Source organism: Choloepus didactylus, chromosome 19, assembly GCF_015220235.1.
Source record: "Choloepus didactylus isolate mChoDid1 chromosome 19, mChoDid1.pri, whole genome shotgun sequence".
NCBI lineage: Eukaryota > Metazoa > Chordata > Mammalia > Pilosa > Megalonychidae > Choloepus > Choloepus didactylus.
The window spans coordinates 53668657-53689168 of record NC_051325.1 but is presented as its reverse complement, the minus strand read 5'-3'; the positions used below and the strand labels follow the sequence as shown (position 1 = coordinate 53689168).

The following is a 20512-nucleotide window of genomic DNA, read 5'->3' as shown; positions in this document are numbered from 1 at the left end:
TGCTTTCATTTTCCATTCTGTCATCTTCCAGGTCACTGATTCGTTGTTCAACTTCCTCTAGTCTTGTACTATGAGTGTCCAGAATCTTTTTAATTTGGTCAACAGTTTCTTTAATTTCCATAAGATCATCCATTTTTTTATTTAGTCTTGCAATGTCTTCTTTATGCTCTTCTAGGGTCTTCTTGATTTCCTTCATATCCCGTACTATGGTCTCATTGTTCATCTTTAGTTCTTTGAGTAGCTGCTCTAGGTGCTGTGTCTCTTCTGGTCTTTTGATTTGGGTGCTTGGGCTTGGGTTATCCATATCGTCTGGTTTTTTCATATGCTTTATAATTTTCTGTTGTTTTTGGCCTCGTGGCATTTGCTGAACTTGATAGGGTTCTTTTAGGGTTTGTAGACCAGTTGAAGTCCTTATCTCTAATTTATCAGATCTACAGCTTCGTGGAGTACACTTTCTCTAACTAACCAGCAGGTGGCGTCCACGAGCCACCTGTTCTCCACAAGCCAGATCTCCCCTGCTTAGCCTTTTTGGTGAGTGGGGGAGTAAGTCTCGTGGGGCCCAATTGGTGTACCAAGCTTGCGTGTGTAGTTGGTGTTGCCTACCCTGTATGTGGGGCGTGTTTCTGGGCAGTCGGGGAGGGGGGGTGGCCCTAACAATCAAATCTCCCTGATGATCCTAGAGTTTTAAAGCTGCTGCAATAGTCTAATCCTTCAGTTCAGTCCTGCCACAGTTTGTCTCTGCCACTGACCCACAAGTCTTTGCTATTGGCGTATGGCTCCTGAGACTTGCAAGTGGGCCCCTCTTCCAGGCTGTGCACCCCGGGTCCTCTGTTGAGGGATGACTGTGCTATGTCACAGGTGAGTGCCGTCCCCCCAGGGCAGTTCTGGGCTGCTGGGCTGTGTTGGGAGGCTCCCAGTCTGCTCAAATGATGGCTGAATGGGGCTCTGTTAATTCACACTGCTCCCCCTTCCCAGCTCTGGGACATTCAGCTGAGGTTGCAGGGAAGGCTAATGTCCACGCCCAGTTTTGTGGTGTGTGCCTGTTATTTGAAGCACTTCCGTCACACTGGGTTGTCTGGGGCAGCTCTGGGCTATGGGGCTGGCGATGGGCAGGAGTGTTTCCTGTCCACCAGGATGGTGGGTGTGAGCGGACACCCCCCTTTTCTTGGGAAGTTGTGTTGTTTAGTGAATTTTCTCAGCCACTGGATTATTGCCTTTTGTCTCAGAGCTCTCTTAGTTCTGCTCTTGACTTGACGTGCCCAAATTTCAATTCTTTGAAGCTTTCTGTATTGAGCTTCTTAGAGTAATTGTTTTAGAAAAAGCAAAAAGGATTTAAAAAAAAAAAAAAAAAAAAAAACGGCCCTCCTCAGAGATCTAATGGGTTATTGAAATGCTAATAGACAAAGCAACCAGGGCCATTAAGGAAAGGTGCACAGGGCAGAGAGATCAGCTTTGCTTCGGGATTTGCATATGCGCCTCAAGGCCTGATCTCCGCCCTTCCCCTTTCTGTGTTCACCAGAACTCCAAAAATCCTCTGCTTTTATTTTGGAGTTTTTCGTGTTGTTTTTTTTTCTATGCCTGTCTCCTCTCTGCTGGGCTGGCTGCTCTCAGAGTCTCTGGTGTCTGGTCTCAGTCTATCTATGGTTGGAGTTTGAATCAGTAGAATGAGTTTCCGATAAGAGCAGCCACTGCAATTCTCCCTTCTCCTTCCCGGAGCTGACAGCCCCTCCTCCCCCGGGACTGAGCCTGGCAGGGAGGGGCGCGGGTCCCCTGGCCGCAAAAACTTACAGATTTCGCTGATCTCAGCAGTTCCACGTTTTCATGAGTGTTGTATGAAGTATGCCCAAAGACAGATTGCTCTGTGGTGTCCAGTCCACGCAGTTCCTGGCTTTTTACCTACTTTCCTGGAGGAGTAACTAAAACATACAGCTCACCAGTCTGCCATCTTGCCCTGAGTTATAATTTAAGAAGGAAGACTTGTCTAGCAATGTGTAGCACACAAAAACTGGGGTGTGCCAACACGGTCTGGTAGGGCAGTCAAGGTGAAAATGGCAGAAGGAATTGGAAAGAAGCAATAGAGAGGAAAATACAAAGAGTGAGAGAGAGTGTGAGTATGCGTGCACATGAATTGTGTGTATGTGAGAGGGACAGGACCACAGAGGAAGAAATTAACTAAGATCACATGCTTTCAAGCCTAGGTAATCAGGGCATGTGACACAACATGAACGGAAACTGGATAGAAGTAAACCCCAGATGACACTCAGGGCTCACCACTCCTTGCCCTTTTAGATCTCCACTTAGATACACCTCTTCCTTAATGTACCCAGAGCACCTGAGGCCCAGGCTTCTAACTGCTCTTTCTGCTCTGAACTGAGATTGTCTCTATACAGTCAGTTTGCCTGCTGGATCATTAACTTTCTTAACTGCAGGGACCAAGTTTATCTTGCTCACCACTTACGCCCACTAGTACAGAGCCTGGCACATGGTAGCTACTCATGTATTTCTTAGGTGATTGAATGAATAGAAGAGCAAACGAAGGATGGACAAAAAGTTTCATGGAGAAAGTGGTCTTCAATCACTGATTTTAATTTCAATTATACAAAAAAGTATAAAGTGGATATGCCATCACCCCAAATGACTCAGCATTACCAAAATACTGAACTGATTTTGTCCTTTTGGGATTTAGCTTTTGGGGGAAAGCTATAAAACTCAGGACAAAGACCTTGATTATTTTGTATTGGTAAAGAACCTTCTTTATCTATTGCTTGTTCTATTTGTCATTTACCTCTATGGAAAAACAGATGTTGAGGAAGGATCAAAGAAAAAGGATGTCCTAAAACATAAAATCCACTTTCATCATTAAACAGGGACAGTGATCTTTAAAAGACACACATTCCTTGCAGTCTATATATTTATTTAATTTTCTTACAGCCATCATTTATTTCTTCCCTTGGTAGAGAGGATAAGGTGGAGAAACCATGTAGTCTTGAGCTTAGACATATGACGAATGATATCACTCCTAACCAAGTCATTAAAAACGAGTACTTCCTAGATTTCTCAAGGCAAGCACACTGGGCAAGCCACTCTTCATTATTAAATTCCCATAGGGCCCACCCAATTTAATTTCCAAGTTGGTAATCAAAAATAGTTTGTGGAAATACTGAATATGGGACAAAAATACAGTCACAGTCATTTGCCTGAGACGGAAAAAAATCGGGTCAACTTCCAACTTCCTCAAAACAGCAGAAGGTGGGTAAGGATGCAGAGGGAAAGGGGAAAGGCCGGAAGGAAAGAAGTATCTGGCTAATTATTTTATCCTGGATTTTATTGTCAAGGGCACTCCCTCAGGCAATTTCATGCTAATCACCAGCCCTTTCCCTCTGCCTAGTCTTCCCTTGATTTGATTTTCTATAATGATAGTACACCAACTACTTACAAGGTTAAACATCATTTACAATAATCTTAATTCTAATACTAATATTAAACTCTAAAAGAAAGTCCAGCTTGGACTGGGAGATGCAAACTCCATTCCCTCCAAGGGCCAGATAGTGCACATAAACCAGGACAGTGTGACCCACCAGGAGGCTGTGGAAACCAAGCACATGCACGTGTCCATCCACAGAGAGCCATGCTCCTCTATCCAGCATGCCATGCAGGAATGTGGGCTCAGGAATCAGATTTTCAGATATTTCAAAAGAAGCCAAAAATTGAAATTTTTATGTGATTTCTCATGACTCATAAACAATGGCAAAAAAAAAAAAAAAAACCACACAAAAACTCCTGTTTTAAGACACTGTGTGGATTAAGCAAAATATAACTGGGTGTGGTCAATTTGTGACATCTAGGTAAGAAGTTAGGAAGCTGGGCAATAGTCAGAACCTACAAACTACATCTTCATGTGTCCTAATACACGAGAGAGGCTTAGGACAACTTGTCTCTCTTTGCAGTCACATACGATTAAAACCAAAGCAATGATCACATCACCACAGTGTTACTACAGAGTTGGGTCCATGACACGGCTGGGTCCTCAGGCAGAGAAGAACACTGATGACTTGATACCTAATTGTCCTCTTAAAACATTTCCTGCTATTATAGACCAATTTATGGTGTACAATAAATGGCACTGCATTAAAGGATTCTGCACAGTGCCTGGAGCACATAACAGAACTCAATAAATGTTAGCTATTATTGGGGTTTATTAGGAAGAAGGATAAAACATGAATCAGACTGCATTTTTCCATTAGATGGAAGATTCTAGTCCAATTACAAAACCCATTAATTTTCTTTAAACACAAGAAGAATTTCTAAGGGAACTACTTTCATCAATGTGCCACTCAGTAATTTTACAAAAGAATCTGATTTATGTCTCCCTGCGTGTTTTACTATTTTTAAGGATATAATAATGGGTTTTAACAATTTTGTTTGAGCAAACAGGAAATTTTTAATTTCTCTCCCACTTTTGGACAAGGGGGATCATGGAACAGCCATACAATGTTACCAAACCTAGCATAAGTAGGACCCAAAACCCCAATTTTTTCAAAAAGGTTGTCCTGCCCCCCAGGCACCTTGTATAAACACGTAGTTGTAGAATGTTAGAGCCCAATCATGCAATAAGGCTCTCCAGTCACCACATTTAACAGATTCTGTAACTCCTTCAAGGTCCTACGATAGTTAAAGGCAGAATCAGAACTCAAACCTAGATTTCCTGATTCCTCTTTTTCCGTTACCTCATGGTCCCTATGGGCGTGTGCATTCAGGGCAGTTGGTTAAAAGTAGCAGGGCAGCTTGGGACTAAGTCTTTGAAAAGCAACTGTTCTGGTGAAACTAGAAACCAGATAAATATTTGCCCCCGCCCTTAGGAGGCAGGCTCTATCACTAAGAGAAAAGAGTGAGGACGATTTCCTATATGCAGCCAATCAAAGCCTAGCTTCAATCCATCTCAGAGTTGTTCATAATCTTTTAAATCTTTTAATCTTCTAACATCAACTATGCCTTTTTTAGCCAGTGACTTGGAGCAAAGCTCCAAACGTCGATAAAAGAATCTAATTTGCTTGCTGGAAAAGTGGAGATGTCAAGAAGCACTGGAATCAATGATCTTAAAATAATGTTACTATGCTTCAAACTGTCCACCTTCCAAAATACTGAGAAAATATTTTTTTGAAATGTAGCCAAATAAAGAATACAGATTGTATCCTACATTCAAAATCTGTCTTTCTAGAAAGCATGTTTTAATGTCAAAGGGTATAAAGCAAGCTGTGAACAGGACACTAAAATTAGCTCAAACCACAAACAACCTAACATGCTTATCACTTCCTTCTGATCAACCTACAAAAATTAAACATTAAAGGCATTTACAAAACTAAAGGTGGGATGCCAATTTAATCTTCTAACTTCAGATGCATCATTTCTTCTTTCTGTAATGGACCTGGCATTTAAACATTACCAAAGAATGTCATTTTTTTTATTTGCAGACAAGTACAAGAGAAACCATTAAAGTTAAGATTTGCCCTGTAAATAAAACAGCATGTACTGTGCAGTTCTTAAGTGGTTAGAATGGTAACCACCTCCTGAAACTGAAGATAGGAAATTTTAGGTGATGGACCACACCCATCTCCAGTTGCATTTCACATTGACAGCTAGGGACATAACAGACTCCGACTTCAAACCAAAGTACGCTTCCATCTTCTAAAGTCATTTATTTCCTAGTTTCAAAAGCAACATCTTCCAACTATCAAAGGTGGCTGGGATCCAAGTTTGTTACCATCAAGTAGTAGCAGAGGTTGCAAAAGGAGTTTAGTTGACAAATACGCATTCGTGAGGAAAAAAAGGTACCAGGTTTATTTAAGTTCAACTACTTTTACAGCAAATTCTCTCTGCATGATAGCTATGTTTTTTGTAACTTTCCTGGGTAAAATTCAAGCTCACAAAGGATGAAAACAAGTCGTTAAGTAACGATGAGTACAGAATTGACTGCAACTGTGCATGCTTCAAATACTGTTACTCAGACTTTCAAAAGCATTCTTATCAGCAGGTAGAAAAACAAGGGAAAGTAGCAGACCTGGGTAGTTATTTGTGATGTGGCTAAATTAAATAAAATATTGCTAACGACACCATTATTCCTAGAAATTACTCAAGAAAAACTGTCAGTAGGACATGAAGGAACACTTAAACATACTTACAAATGGTACCATGACAGTCAAATAAAGGACCATAAAAATGCAGCATCTGTGGAGATATGGATTCTCAAGAAACTTTAAAGAGATACGGACCAGGTGATCCTCAGGTATTGCTGAACTACCTGGTGTACTGGGGCTGCTCTAGAAATTTGGGTGTGTGCCAGTAAACCTGGTGTGGCTTATAACAACTTCCTGACCCTCTTTTGCTACACCCCACCTCCAAGAATGATCCTGAAGACCCTGTCAACAAGGGGGTGTCCAGGTAGAGTCCAGGTAGTGGAGAACAACAGTGGCAATGCTCTTAATTCAAAGATGCTGTTAACATACAGTTCAAATCAGGGTAAAAAAAAAAAAAAAAACCAAAACAGTAATAAAGGCACAAAAAACAGAACATACTCTTCTAAAAAAGACCACTAGATACCTGCTTACAATGCTCTTCTCTCTGTGCAAGTTAGCCACACAAATATTTATGAACCAATGAAGGCATATCTTACCTCTATCCTTGCAGAAGCAGACTAAGGCCTAACTATTTGAATAGTGAAACAGAACATGTATTTATCCCTAAAAGGGATAAATATAACAGTAACAAATGTTCAACCATCAAGGAAATGTAAAGCTAATTTACCATATTATACTAAATGCAGTTTGCCTATTTGTTCTCAAGTGATGCTATATTCAGAAGTGCTTTCACCCTCACACATTTTTAAGTAAACTTGCATTCTTAAGAAACTCCAACTTGAAGTAATTACTGGATGTTCAGTTTCTTGTAAGTAATTTGCAATAGTGTATAATCCCCTGAGTAACCACTATTCACCAGGATGAAAACTAACTAGGCTGTTTGCTGGAACTTAATGGGGCAATTTTTAATATGATTCTTCAAAAGGAAGAGATGCACCAACAAGGGAGCCATTAAAAAGGAAAAAAGAGGTCAAGGAAAAAATGTTTCATAACAGAGTAATTATCTAAAAACATGGAAAAGAGTTTTCATTCACTAACTAATAAATTTTAAAAATACATTTGTGGAATCCTAGAGTTTTGCTATGTTCACCTTATCTTAGAAAGCAGTGTCACTTACCCACAAAACCCACAAACACAGCTAAGCTTTTCCTTCTTGATCTGTAAAAGCATGCCTCAGTCTATGGGAAGAAACCTCTGCCATAAAAGAGGAGAAGTCCAGAATACAACACTACTTGGCCCTGTGATTTACTTCAAGTGGTTAACCCTCAATCGAGAAGTTAGAATTTCCTGGCACAATGAGTACCAGATTAAAAGCAGTAGGGAATATGAGTAGCCTCTAAGTTGCATATTTCCCATAGAAAATGCAGACCTTAAGTTCTGCTTTGCTAATAAGCCATGTTTAATTTGCGAGTCCATATTATGGAACTGACTTCTTGAAGCACTAATTCGTATCCACTGACCTTGGGGTATCAATAAACTTTTCTGCCTCAGTAGAATCGTAAGTATTCAGAAGAGCAAAGTGAACCATCTCAGAAATTAAAAAAAAGAAGAAAAAAAGAAAAAATCATTTACCAGTAGTTATTATTTTGTCTTCAGTGTGCCTTGTAGCAAATCTTGATGATCAATAGATTTCAGGACTAGATTTTCTTTGGCTGTTTTCTTTTGGGGGGTGGGGGTGGGGAGAGAATATCATCAATGGGAAATGGTTTTGTGTCCAGTTTTCAGACATTCAAAATCTACCAAAAATCAGCAAGATACTCATGATAATGTCAAGTTGCCCTGAAAAAGGACAGGGAAGCAGCCTGTAAACTATAAAGACTATTTCTATGTGAAGTAAAACAAAATACTGGAGACTTAGGTACTTTCTTCTCAAAGGCAGCAGATGAGTAAGCTATCATACTATTCAAACAGAGCTTAGACCAGATTAGGTTTCTTTCTAAAATTACAACATAAAGGGCAGCTACTTCATGTACCTAGCTGGGGCTGAATCTTTTGTAAATTCTCAAGAATCAGTTCCTCTATCTTTTACAGGAAAAACCACCCAAGTGCTACACAGAGAAAAGTTACATGCATAACTTCTGTTAGCTACTCATTTTCCCACACTACTAAATCAAATGAACCCTATTTATTAAAAATGTTTCATACTTTTGGGAAAAAAAGACTCAAGATTGTTATTTTGAGCCTTTAAATACATTAACAAATCTCCTGTAAGTTTTTGAGCCTAACTGTACCCATCCACACCCACATACATTACAAAGTTGAGTAACCACTGCAGTTTTTACAAGGATTATTTTAGGAACATTAAATTCTCTTTGTGAGTACTTGAGGGACTTTTATTACTTGATGTGACCTTAGTGACATCAGTTAGTCAAGGATCATTTTTACAGAGGAGACTGAAGGCCAAAGAAAGCAAGGGACCCATTCCGTGTTAGAGCTGAGACTAGAACACCTACCCAAACATTAAGGCCACTAAAAATTCACAGACCTTTCTAAAGGTTGTTACTTTATGGAGAGCCTTACATATCTTATATGTCACAATCAAAACAGTTTATTAATCAACTACATGCAAAGTCCTAGAAGGCATGCAATAACAAGTGGAAAGTGAAGGGGACAGAGTAATTCAGTTTTTAGACAGATATCCCATTTAAGTTCCTCTAAGGCCAACTACAAAGTTGCTGTTAAATTTAAGGCTTCTGTGAAACAAGTTGAGGGTATCACCTTACACTGGATAAGAATTCAAGCCTGACTTCTAAAGCCACCAAAGTAGGCAAAATTAAATTGTCTCATCAGACCATGACTCAGAATGTGAGGTTTACTCCCAGAGCGACCTCTGCTATTGGTACTAACACTGGCTAATCTAGGGTTAGAGTTGGGAACCATGTCTTCTGCATCTTTTTTACTGTCAGGGCCTAGCAAGGTCCTGGCAACCAATTCAGTCCCAACATTTGTTAGGCACTTACTTGGCACCAGGTGCAGAGGACATCATTGAGAAAGATGGGCTTGCTGACCTCAGGAAACTTGGACTCTAGAGATGATAGACACAGGATATAATGAAATAGCTACAATGAGAAAAGGGCTTTGGTAGAGACACGTATGAAATTGTATAGAATCACACAGGAGAGAGAACAAAGCACTAGTGCAAGGTGGCACACATCTGAGCTGGGAGGTGCAGGCTGGACTGGGAGGGAAAGTCATTTTAGACGAAGTATTATGCAAAGATGTAAAGGAATAAACGATAAGGATGAGTTTGGAGAACACTGCATGGGCTGGTGTGGCTAGAATAGAGGTATATGGGAAGGTGGGTGTTGAGAGCTTGGACTTTCCAGTATTATGGAAGTACTAGACATAGTTAAGCAAAGGAATGATAAGCTAAAATCTGTTTTGTTGTTGTTTTTTAATTTTTATTTTAGTAACATATATACAACCTAAAATGTCCCCCTTTAACCCCTTTCAGATACATAATTTGGTAGTGTTAATTATATTCACAGTGTTGTCCTACTATCACCATCATGCATTACCAAAACTTTCCCATCCCCAACAGAAACTCTGTACCAATTAAGCTTTAACTCCCCATTCCCTACTCCCTGCCGAGTTCCTGGTAACCTGTATTCTAGTTTCTCACTCCATGAATCTGCTTATTCAGATTACTTTATATGAGTTAAGTTCATATAATAGTTTTCAATTTGTGTCTGGAGATCTGTTTTTAAAACAATTCTATTGATCATGTGAAGAATGTACACAATGAGAGAAAGGATGTGGAGAGATTTGAGGGACCATATTAATACAAAACTGGTTTCACCGATTTCTGTAGCATGAAACCAGAAATGGCTGCAGTATTATAGGCAAAATATGGGAACCTTGACCACTGGGGTGGTAGGAAGGACGACAGGGTAACAACCAATGAACTGTGGTAGAGGGAGCCAAGTACTACAGCAAAGTCCCCAGCACTCCTGGATACTCAAATCATGCAACCAAGTGACTGGTGCCAAACTACAGCATCTCAGAATCAGTGACCTGGCTAGAATTCCAATTTTCCCTAATATGGGCAGTAAAAAGAAATATGTCCAGCCTATTTGTCAGCATAAATTGGTTAACAGGAACCAATTAACAGAAACATTAGGGAGAAATACCAGCTTATGCAAAATATATATGGGCTGAGGTAGGCCTAAGAAAAAGTACCTAAGACTAATAGTACTGCATAGAACAAAAATTGTCCAAAGGATTCTGCAACCTAAAAAATCAGCCAAAGAAACAGACAACTGAAGAAAAGAAGAAAGGAAGGAAGAAAAGGCACAGTTATTTCAGCAGTTACAGTGTGAAAAACCCCTACAGGAAATTTCTTATTCATTTTCTATCATGAAGTTCAGTATACATTCAACCACCTTATCGAAGACCAGGTATTTTTACAGGTTTTCAGGCGCTAAAATGCGCAAGTGTAGTGGGGAGGCCATGGTTCCCAAAAGTGGATATCTGATAACTGAAAACCATCTGCATTACCATTATCCCCCAGCTAACTTTTCAGAACCACCTGACATGATTTACTTACTTCTAAAAGTGCCAAAAGTATGCCTAAAAATATGCCAGTGATGTCAAAAAAATGAGAGCAAAAAATCCTTCCCTCCACTATTTCTACTTGTGTGCCCAGTTAATTTTAATATTAGTCCAGACAATTATGAAGGTCTTTACACCATTTCCAAAGTGATGATCAGACACCTAAATTTAGTTCACTCAAACCAGAGTTAAACAAGAACATTTTGATCTAATGGGTCGCTCAAGATGACTAGAACTTCCCAGTCTCTCCATGTCATTTCCTTTTGTCTTTTTTTTTTTTAAGTGAAGTGAGTCATAGTATATAGATCTTTCTCCTCTGTACTAAAATAGCTTTTCCCCCTCTAAAGAGAATGCTATTGGGAAGTTATAATATTCCTGGAATATAAGAACACAATCTGTATATAGCAATAAAGGATTTTTAGTGAACTAATTTGTTATAACATGGGTTTTAATCCAGCCAGGCATTAGATTGTATTTCATAACGAAAGCAGCTATAAAGACAAACGTAAATTCGAAGAGTGGCTCCTTTTATAAAGCCTGCCTCTAAAATGGAATAAATCTTGTCTTCAAGTCACGGGCTATCGTGGCAATCTCCTTTATCTGAAACAATCAAACCATTCACACCCAAGAGTGAACAGGGTCAGAGAATCAAGGAATTTAGAGATGACAGAAACAGCAAAACACCTGACCCAAACCCTCTCAAACTACAGATGAAGGGCAGCATATTGCTCTTCTTTTCATTCAGCTAAGCCCTCTCTGCCCTCTTTCTAGCTTGTGAAACTGATTCCTATTTTATATCTGTGCTCTCTCCTCTTTTGGTCAGCCAGCCAAACTGAAACTCAAGGCTCACCAAATCAGTCGCTTAAATGTTAGAAAGCAATGTTTAAAGCCATCTAAAAATGCTATCAAAGCTTACTTTTTATAGAGAAAAATGCCTGTTAGTATCTGTGTTATTTATTAGCATTAAAGATTAAAAATATGGTTTATGCTTACTTCATCAAATTGAGCTAGCATAGAATCTTTGCCTGAAATCTGTCTTCTAAGCTGCCACAGCCTTCAGCACTCAAAAGTGCACTTTGCCCTGTTCTTTTCCCAACTGTTTCCAAGTTTTTGCATTTTCTTGTTCTAGTTAGAAATTAAGATAGTGAGAAATGACTGCACTCATTGTTTTTTGAAGTTTTAAGAAAAAGTTATTATATTTTACTTATCACAGTAAACTGAGCAAGCTCAAAGCATGACCTTGTATGAGACTGCCCTCATTTTGACATGCTATAAAATACTATTTTCTTTAAACTTTCATTTTTCTACCAACCACAAGCACATTTCGTTGAATTCTTGAAAAATAATAGGTTTGGTAAATTGACACACAACTTGGGAAATTTTCCACTTTAAGACTCAAGGTATTTTGATCTGTTTTTTGAAATGCCACAGTTGTATAATAAGAGCAACTTTCATGAGCTTAAAAAGAAGAGCTTCTGATTTCAATTTTAGAAAACAAAATTTCTGCATGGGAGAGGTGAAAAAAGCCCACAGTGGACAATTCTGTAAGGTCAAAAGAAACCATCTTCAGGAATGTGGCAATCCATCAAGAAGCTGGGGAAATCTCAACATAAAGCAATCTCAACTAACTCTTGTGGTTTAAATGTGGCAGAGAAACTTAAGAACAATGAAGGAAACCAACTGAGGACCAATATGCTCCACACTAGCAGCATGCTTAACACAATTTTAGCAATGCTTGGGTGACAGGTCAGGCCACGCTGGCCTAAAGTGGTGAAAAATAAATTAACTAAGAACTTATTTACATATAAAGTTGTTGTTTCCAACTCAGTTTCAGTATAAGAGATTTCCCCCCAATGCCTCTACTTATGATGATCGTAATCAATTCCAACACTTCAGACCAACAATTTTCACTTAGTTATTTTAGACCCCACTGCATTAAAATGGATGCAGAAAATCTTCTACACACTTCCAAAGACACTAGTGGAATTCACTCAATTAGTCTACAGAGATAAGACACGGAAAACAAATTTTATATATTGATCAATCATATTTATACAGATTACAGTGGTCTGGCAACATTGTAAATATTAGTCTATCAGAAGCTGATATATACACAGTCCAAATAAAAAGAATCCTGTCAAATAAGCTTGATGGAAATCCACATGAAACCAAGACTACCAAAAAAAGGCTTTTGTTAGCCAAGCATACCAAAGAACTGTTTAAAGCTTTTTCCTTTTTTAAGAGGAGCTCAAAATAGATTTTAATACTACTGCCAGCTGATGGACCTCACAATTTGCCTTCTAGGCCTATAAACTGAAAACAGAATAAACTGCTTTCTCTCTTTATACAAGTAACAAAATCTCTTTATTCTGTACTTTGCTTATTAAGATATCATGTGCGGTTTTGGTTCATCCTCACAACCCCCGCAATGACATTTAATCGGGAGCACATATTTTCTGTAGATTTAGCTTTGTGAAAGCAGACCTTTTTAATCTGATGCTTCAGAGATATGCAAAAAAAACCCCTACCTTGCTGAATTTTTATTTATTACCCATCATAACCCAAAGTAGATGAGGACTCAAAAGACAGATCTCAGCCAGGACCAAAGAGCCAGACTGGAAAAAGATGCTGTTTAGTGAGGATGAAACGTTAACCTTCCCTATTCTCCGCCTAAAGGGGCAATATTTTGGCCCTGGAGGAGTGGGTCCTGCCAGCCTCCTGGTTGGAAAACTGTAGCTTAATAGTCTCATGGCTTGCTGCTGCTCCTCATTCAGCTCAGAGCAAACGTCTCTTCCTCTGACAAACCTTCTCCGACCCCCCTCGCTTAAGCAACCCACCTTCCATCCAGTGGCTCTCTACCCCGTTGTGACATTTGGTTTTCTTCACAGCACTTGTCACTATCTGAAATTATGCGTCTGTATGTTTGCCTGACTGCCTTATCGGACTCCAAGCTCCACGAGGGACAGCATCTAGCCCGTTTTGTTCAACACTATCTCCAGCGCCTAGAGCAGTACCCAGCTCGGAAGAGACACGCCGATTCATAGCCACTAAATGAATGAACAGGAAGGGGGAAGGGGACTCTTTCATTCTTGGGACTCGATGTACACTGAGACTGGGGAAAAGGAAATGTGAAGGGGAGAGGGGGATAACCCTTTCCCCCAGGGAGACAAAGGAAGAGAGTCTTGAGGTGTTCCCGTGTAGAAAAGGAAGTAGGGGGGGTGTTAAATGAATCCCAGGGGACAAAGAGTGGCTAAACGGGGGAGCGGGGACGGGGTGCGAAGGATTCGCGCTGAGAGCATAGCCCGGCGGCCTCCAGGCTTGAGAGGTCATCCGGGCTGGAGGATATGAGGTAACTGGGGGATTTCAAGGGGTTGCGAGGCCCATTCCGGGACAAAGAGGAGAGCGGCCTCTGCCGCCGTCGGATCGAATCATCCAGCAGTAGAGCCGAGACCGATGGCGGGACCCAGAGGGAGAAGGAGACCCGGGGGTCTGAGGGAAAGGTTCACACCGCCTAAGCGAAGGGCCTACCGCGCTCCGGGGCGCTCCCGCACCTGGTAAATGGCCGCCCAGTTACCAGCCTTGTCGATCTGCTCGAACTCCTTTTCCATCTCCATGACGAACCAGGGCTGCTGCTGCGCCTCCTCCTCGGCTCACTGCGCCGTCTACCGTTCCAGGCCGCGTCGAGCTCTTAGCCCCGGGTCCCGCTGCAAACCCAGACTACAGCCGTTACTGCCGCCCCAGCCGCTGCTTCTTCATGTCAACCCGGCAGCCGGAAGTACGCACCGCGCCTGCCGCGATCTCCGCCCCCTAACGGAGGAGCAATCGGCGCTCGAGAACGCCGGCGAGCACTTCCGCGGGGCGGGGCCGAGAGGAGGTGCCAGGGGAAGTGGTCTCAGCCGGCTAGCAGTCGGGCGGCGGGTTCTCTGCCCTTGTCTCCTGGCCCGGGGCTCGGTCGCGGTGTGCGCCAGTTGCCTAGATGACCACCCCCCACTCCCGGGAGCCACGCCCATGGAGCGTGGGTTTCCGAGGCCTGGATGGGTCTTGAGTTCAATCCTCTATGCTCCTCCTTGAGTCACTGTGTGACCTTGAACTAGTCATGCATCCCAGCTGCAACGCCCGGGCCCTGGCTTTAGTGCTCCAAGCTAGACTGTGGACGGAGAGCTGCGTGCCCCACTCCCTGCATTCCGGATCTGGCCAGAGGAGGCTCGCTCTTTTTCTCTGATACTGGAGTTTCACAGTCCACCAGGCAGCTGCGGAAGGCTCTCTTGTCCCTAAAAGTAGTGTCCCTGTCTGAAACGCAGGATTTGGGTTCCGGATCTCCGACCTTGGGCGCTGCAGGAATGAAGGGGGTGAGGGGTGGGAGGATAGGTCCTGGAATGATTTTTAATATGTCCCAGATTATCAAGGAAATCCTACACTGACCGTGCTCAAACTGCACTCGGTGGCACCCCAACTTAACATGGAGCATTAGAATCAGCTGGAGAGTGTGTTCCTGCACCCACCCTCAAAGGACTGTGATAATCCTGGCCTGGGAGCAAGACCCAGGAATCTTTTTTTTTCTCCAGCAATCCCAGGTAATTCTAATTATCTGTGATCTTTGAAGCACACTTGGAGAAGGGCAGGTCAGGTGCCTTCCTGTGGGTTCTAATTGAAACCATACAGCACAGGGCCTGGCACGTGGTTTGCAGGTTGTGAACTCCAGCAGGTCAGAATCAACTCTGTTCCCTACCCAGAGAAGCTCCCTGGTATTATAAGTTGAATTCCAACTCATTCCTTGAGTGCTTGTGACAGGCACTGTGCCTGGCATCCCAAGTACACATTCTCATCAATTCCCACAACAACCCTAGGAGTTAGGCACTATTAGAATTCCCATCGTACGGATGAGGAAACTGAGTCTCAGAGAGGCAAAATCACTTGTTCAGTGTAGCATTGTGCATTGGTATGGAAACCAGGAGGCTATCACAGTTCCCAGGGGAATACAGGCTTTGAGGCCTGACTGCCTGGGTCCCATTCCAGCTCTACTAAATACTAGCTGTGCAATCTTGGGCAAATTACCTCATTTCGCTGTTCCTCCATATCCACCTTTGTAAAATGGGGATAATAAAAGTACCCGCCTCATAATGGTGGTGTGAAGATTGTATAAATTAGCACATGTAATACTTATAGTATAATGACAAATGGAGAGATAAGTGAATTCTTATTGACTAAATGTTGTTTGTTTGATAGGCAATGTCTTTAGAAACTGAGGATTCTATTAAGGGAAAAATTAACAAAAGATGCCCATTCTGGTGTAAAATTTGGGAAACACCATACTCAGAAGCTGCCTGCTTGAAGTCTTGGCCCATTTAAGTGTCCCTCCAGGCTCATGTGCTTTTCCCAGCCTTATATTAAATTTGAGTGCTGGTTTGGAACTTACAGGACTATGAGCTCCTGAGGGAAGAGGAGGGGATTGTAGAACAGAGTTAGTTCATCCATATCCCTGTGCATTGAGCTAAGGAAGTAAGTAAATTAAATGCCCATTTTAAGCCAAATGGCCCTCATGACTGTAGTGAGTACCACCCAACTGGAATGGCCATTATGCAGGGGATTGTGGAGGTGGGGAGGGGATTCAGGGATGGGTTCAGTTCGGGTTGTTTAATGGCAGAAGGTGAAACCTTTTCGCAAACATTGATCCTGAATGAAACCCGTAATTTCAGGTACCAGCTGAATCACCCCTTCATCCATTCTTCATGTAGCAGTAGCCAATATTCAGATCATGGAACTCTCTTACATACAACCCTCCAATGGTTTCCCATCCTATTTAGAATCAAACCCAAATAACTCCTAACCCTGGCCCACAAGACCCCCGTGACCTGGTCCCTGACCCTCTCCCCAAGTCCACTCCTACCAGTCTCCTCACCCATTCCACTCCGGCCCCACCAGTTCCATTTCCGGTTCCCTAATATATCATGCTAGTTCCCACCTCAAGACCTGGCTCTAGCTGTTCCTTCCGCCCTGATCACTTCTCTAGCAAATTGCATCTTCAGGTCTCAGGTTTCCTCTCCCTGCCACCCATAATGTTCCTTGAGGGCAGGGACCTTCACGTCTTGTCTGTGTCCCAAGCAGCTGATATTTGGTTGGGAGGAGGGCTCTGAAGTGATGGAGTGCTCCGCGGCTCTCTGAAGGCTTGGCTTTGGTCTGCAAAGCTCTGCCATTCCCCATTAAGGCCTGGCCTAGAACATCAGCAAACTGATGATGGCGACTGGGAATCTTTCAGTGATAACTGGTTGGAAAATAAATAAGTCTGTGTCACAATAGCTAATCCCTTTTCTTGGCAGGCATGCCTGAAGAATGGTATCACACAACTTCCCTCATGGATTTAGCTAATGGAGGAAATCAGCACTACAAATCAATGACCCATTAAACTTTTTAAAATATCCTAAACAGTTGTCAGTGGAGAAGAACGGCTGCTTACCAAGCCTCCAAAGGCTCACTGATGCCTGACAGCAATGTCAGCAAGTTTCCTGGTAAAGTTGGTCCAGGTAACTCCTCTGGGAGGCAGCACAGTGTTAAAAGCTGGGGATCCAGGTTGAGACCAAACTGGGTCTCTGCTCAAATGTCATCTCCCAGAGAGGCCCCTTCCAACCCCTCCTAATACACAATGCCCCCCGCCCCCCCATCCCTTTGCCTTCTTAGCATTTGCTTTCTCCTTAGTGCTACCATGTTGTATTATATTTGTTTTATGTGTTTATTGTCAGTCTCTGTCATAAAATGTAAATTTTATGAAGGAAAGGGATTGAGTCAACTTGGTTCAACACCGTCTTTCTGTGCTACAGGTCATTCCCAGTTGAGCCCAGCTGTCCTTGGAAAGTTCCAGAAACCTAGATGACAGGGCTTCTTTTCACCTCAGAGACTCAGAGCTAGAGGATCTTTAGGTCATTCAGCCCCCCACGGAGGACACTCAGCCAGGAAGGGTTGTGGCTCTTACTTCTGGGACTCACTTAAGCCTCCTAACATAATTGGGGCTCCTGGACTGGTTGACCAATTTGGGGGCAAAGACACCCCTGTGATGGAATAACTGACAGGCAAAACCATGGCCCAAAGCAAAGGAAACTAGATGCACAGAGCTTCAGCCTCAACCCTGAACAGTGCTAGATAACAGTGTTATCTCGCATTTCATGTTTCCCAACACCCCTGCAAGCCTGGTGTTATCCCCATTTTACAGATGAGAAAATGGCTGCTCAGAGTGGGTAAGGAGGTTAAAGCAATGAACACCCGGGTGCAGAATGCTTGCCTGGGTGATGGAGCAACAGGGCCCAGCCAGTTAGGCACTTCTCAATCCTGGGCCTGCTACTTACTAGCTTGTAAGCCTTGAACAAGTTGTTTAAACCCCTGGGGTCAGTCCAGATGCTTTTCAGTGAGAAAAACCCAACTGAAAGTAGCTTTTATAAAATGAGGAATTCACTGGCTCATGAAATGGCTTGCTTCAGGCACAGCTGGATCCAGGGACTCAAACAATGTCATCATGACTGTGTCTCTCCAGCTCTCCTATCTGCTTCCACCTAAGCTGGCTTTAGTCTCAGGCAGCCCTCCTCCCAAGGAGAACAGATGGCCCCAGCAGCTCCAGGCTCATATCCTGCCAGCTCAGTAATGCCACACAAAGACAGCTTATTTTCCCTGGTAGTCCCAGCATAAGTCCTGGCCTAGGAATCATTGGTGCAATTAAGTGTCCCCAGCCCTTCTCTAAGCCTCATCTGTCCAGGGGGAAGTTTGGCAAACAAAAAAACTGAGGCCCAGGGAGGTTAATTACTTAACCAAGGTGGCATACCTAATAAGTAGTGAAGTGGGATTTAACTACAGGCAGTCTAGTTTCAGCCCCTGTGCTCTCAGCCACAATGCTACACAGTCTCTCCAAGAACTGCCCAAATCAATAAAATAATGATAACAAGGATGATAGCAATTATGAGAATAATTATTGCTGGCACTTACTGAATATTATCTAAGTGCCAGGCAATGTTTTAAGTGCTTCCCAGGTATTAACCTATTTGGCTCTTGCAACAACCATATGAAGTCCGTACTATAATTATCCCCACTTGGGTAAACTGAGGCACAGAGGTGCAGCAACTTGCTCAATGGTCACACAGCTAAGAAATAGTGGAGGCTGGATTTGGACCCAGTTTAGCTCTAGATGCTTCTTCCTGTTCTGAAGTCCTGATAATATATATGAGTTTTATTTCAGAACTGTCAGGATGATTTGCAGTCCAGCATCTCCTCACTCACATCCTCTCTGAGCGCTTCCTTATCCTGTAAGACTCCCCACCTCTCCACCCCTAGAACATATTCTAGACTTTCCTCCAAGACAGTAAAAATAAAAGAAAAATAAATACATAAATATACTCGGTGCAGGGGGGACAAGGGGAATCACGTGTTTTCTGAGAAAGGAGGGTCAGCAGTGGTGGTGGTGGAGGGAGGCTTGAGGAAGGAATTTCCAGAAGCAACTTCCCCCTTCCTCCAGTCTGTAGGGTCAAGGTGGGGAGGGCACCTTTATTGCCCACACGGTAGTTCTGGGTGAGGGTTCTGGAATCTGGCTGTATGCCCTTGGGCAAGTTCCTAACCCTCTCTGAGCCTTGGTTTCCCACCTTTTATGCAAGGCTGTGATGTGGTAGTTAAATGAGATAGCACATGTAGAGTACTCAATCTGGTCTCTAGTTCACATGGAGAACCCAATACATTTGACTGCGGTTAATGGCAGTTGCATAGTTTCTGAGTGGAAAAAGCAGGGTCTGTCTCCGGAGGTCTTGTACTAAACGTTACAACCTGCTATTTTACTCTCTGTTTTTTTGTTCTGCTGCTGGAGGAGAGCAGGGCAGGCTTTAGGGGTGTGTGACCTGTGCAGCCACCCAGAGCCCCACACAGAAGGGCCCTGTGCTTGGTAAGATGCTCTGCTGTCACTGCCTTGACATTCTTAATTATTTGTGAACAAGGGGTCCATATACTTATTTTACACTAGGCCTCCTAAATTATGCACCTGGCCCTGGAGGCGAGGTCTGGATTTTCAAATCCTTGAAGGGGGTTAGAAGCAGTTTCTGTACTTGAAAATGGAAATGGCCTTTCCCTTTTATTTCGGGAGGAACCACTGCTCTTGGGGGACGTCCTAAAGCAGTGACATCATCCAGATGTAGAGTCTCCATGCTGAGTTGCTTACTATTGTTTAGCACTAATAATAATCACTCATGTATTGGGCATTAACTCTGAGCCAGGCTGTGTGCTAACCTAGCATTTTACCTCCATCCTTTCTCTGGCTCTTCCTAACAGCCTAATGGGAGGCACTGCCACAGGTAAGAAAACTGAGGCCAGGAGAGGTTATTTAACTTGTCCATGGCCACACAATGGAGTTGGGATAATGTAATACAAGTTGAGTCGATCTATAGTATTACTGTAACCTTGCAGAGAAAAGAATTTATTTTCTAAGTTTGGACTTAGATAGAAGTATTCCTGGAGTTGTTTTTGTTTGTTTGTTTGTTTTTTAACTTTTTATTTTGAAATAATTTCACTTATAGGACAGTTGAAAAAATAATACAAAACCCATACAGATAACTCCAACATATCGCCCCACCCACCCCACCCAGATACCCAATTCTACCAACTTCTCACATTTTGCCACAAGGTATGTGTCATTTTGATTAAGCATTTACTCCAGGAACTCCCAGACCCAACTGTACAGAGCTGGAGCTGGCCTGAACTTTTCCTTCCCCTTAGCTGGAGGGAAGCCTGGCGAGAGGAAGCAGAGGAGCCCAGACTCAAGGAAATGTACTCACAGTTCTTGCGATGGCCTCTCCTGGGCCATG

General features: G+C 42.6%; 1 protein-coding gene across 4 annotated transcripts in view; it reads right to left on the bottom strand.

Moving 5' to 3' along the window:
• Positions 1-14452, bottom strand: part of PTPN1 (protein tyrosine phosphatase non-receptor type 1) — an 87490-nt gene extending 73038 nt beyond the window's left edge. For all 4 annotated transcript variants that reach the window (XM_037811523.1, XM_037811521.1, XM_037811522.1 and 1 more), the window contains exon 1: positions 14237-14452. In XM_037811523.1, the coding sequence (XP_037667451.1) occupies positions 14237-14299 (63 nt within the window). In that variant the 5' untranslated portion in view covers positions 14300-14452. The remainder of the gene's footprint in view (positions 1-14236) is intronic.
• Between the last annotated feature and the right edge of the window lie 6060 nt (positions 14453-20512).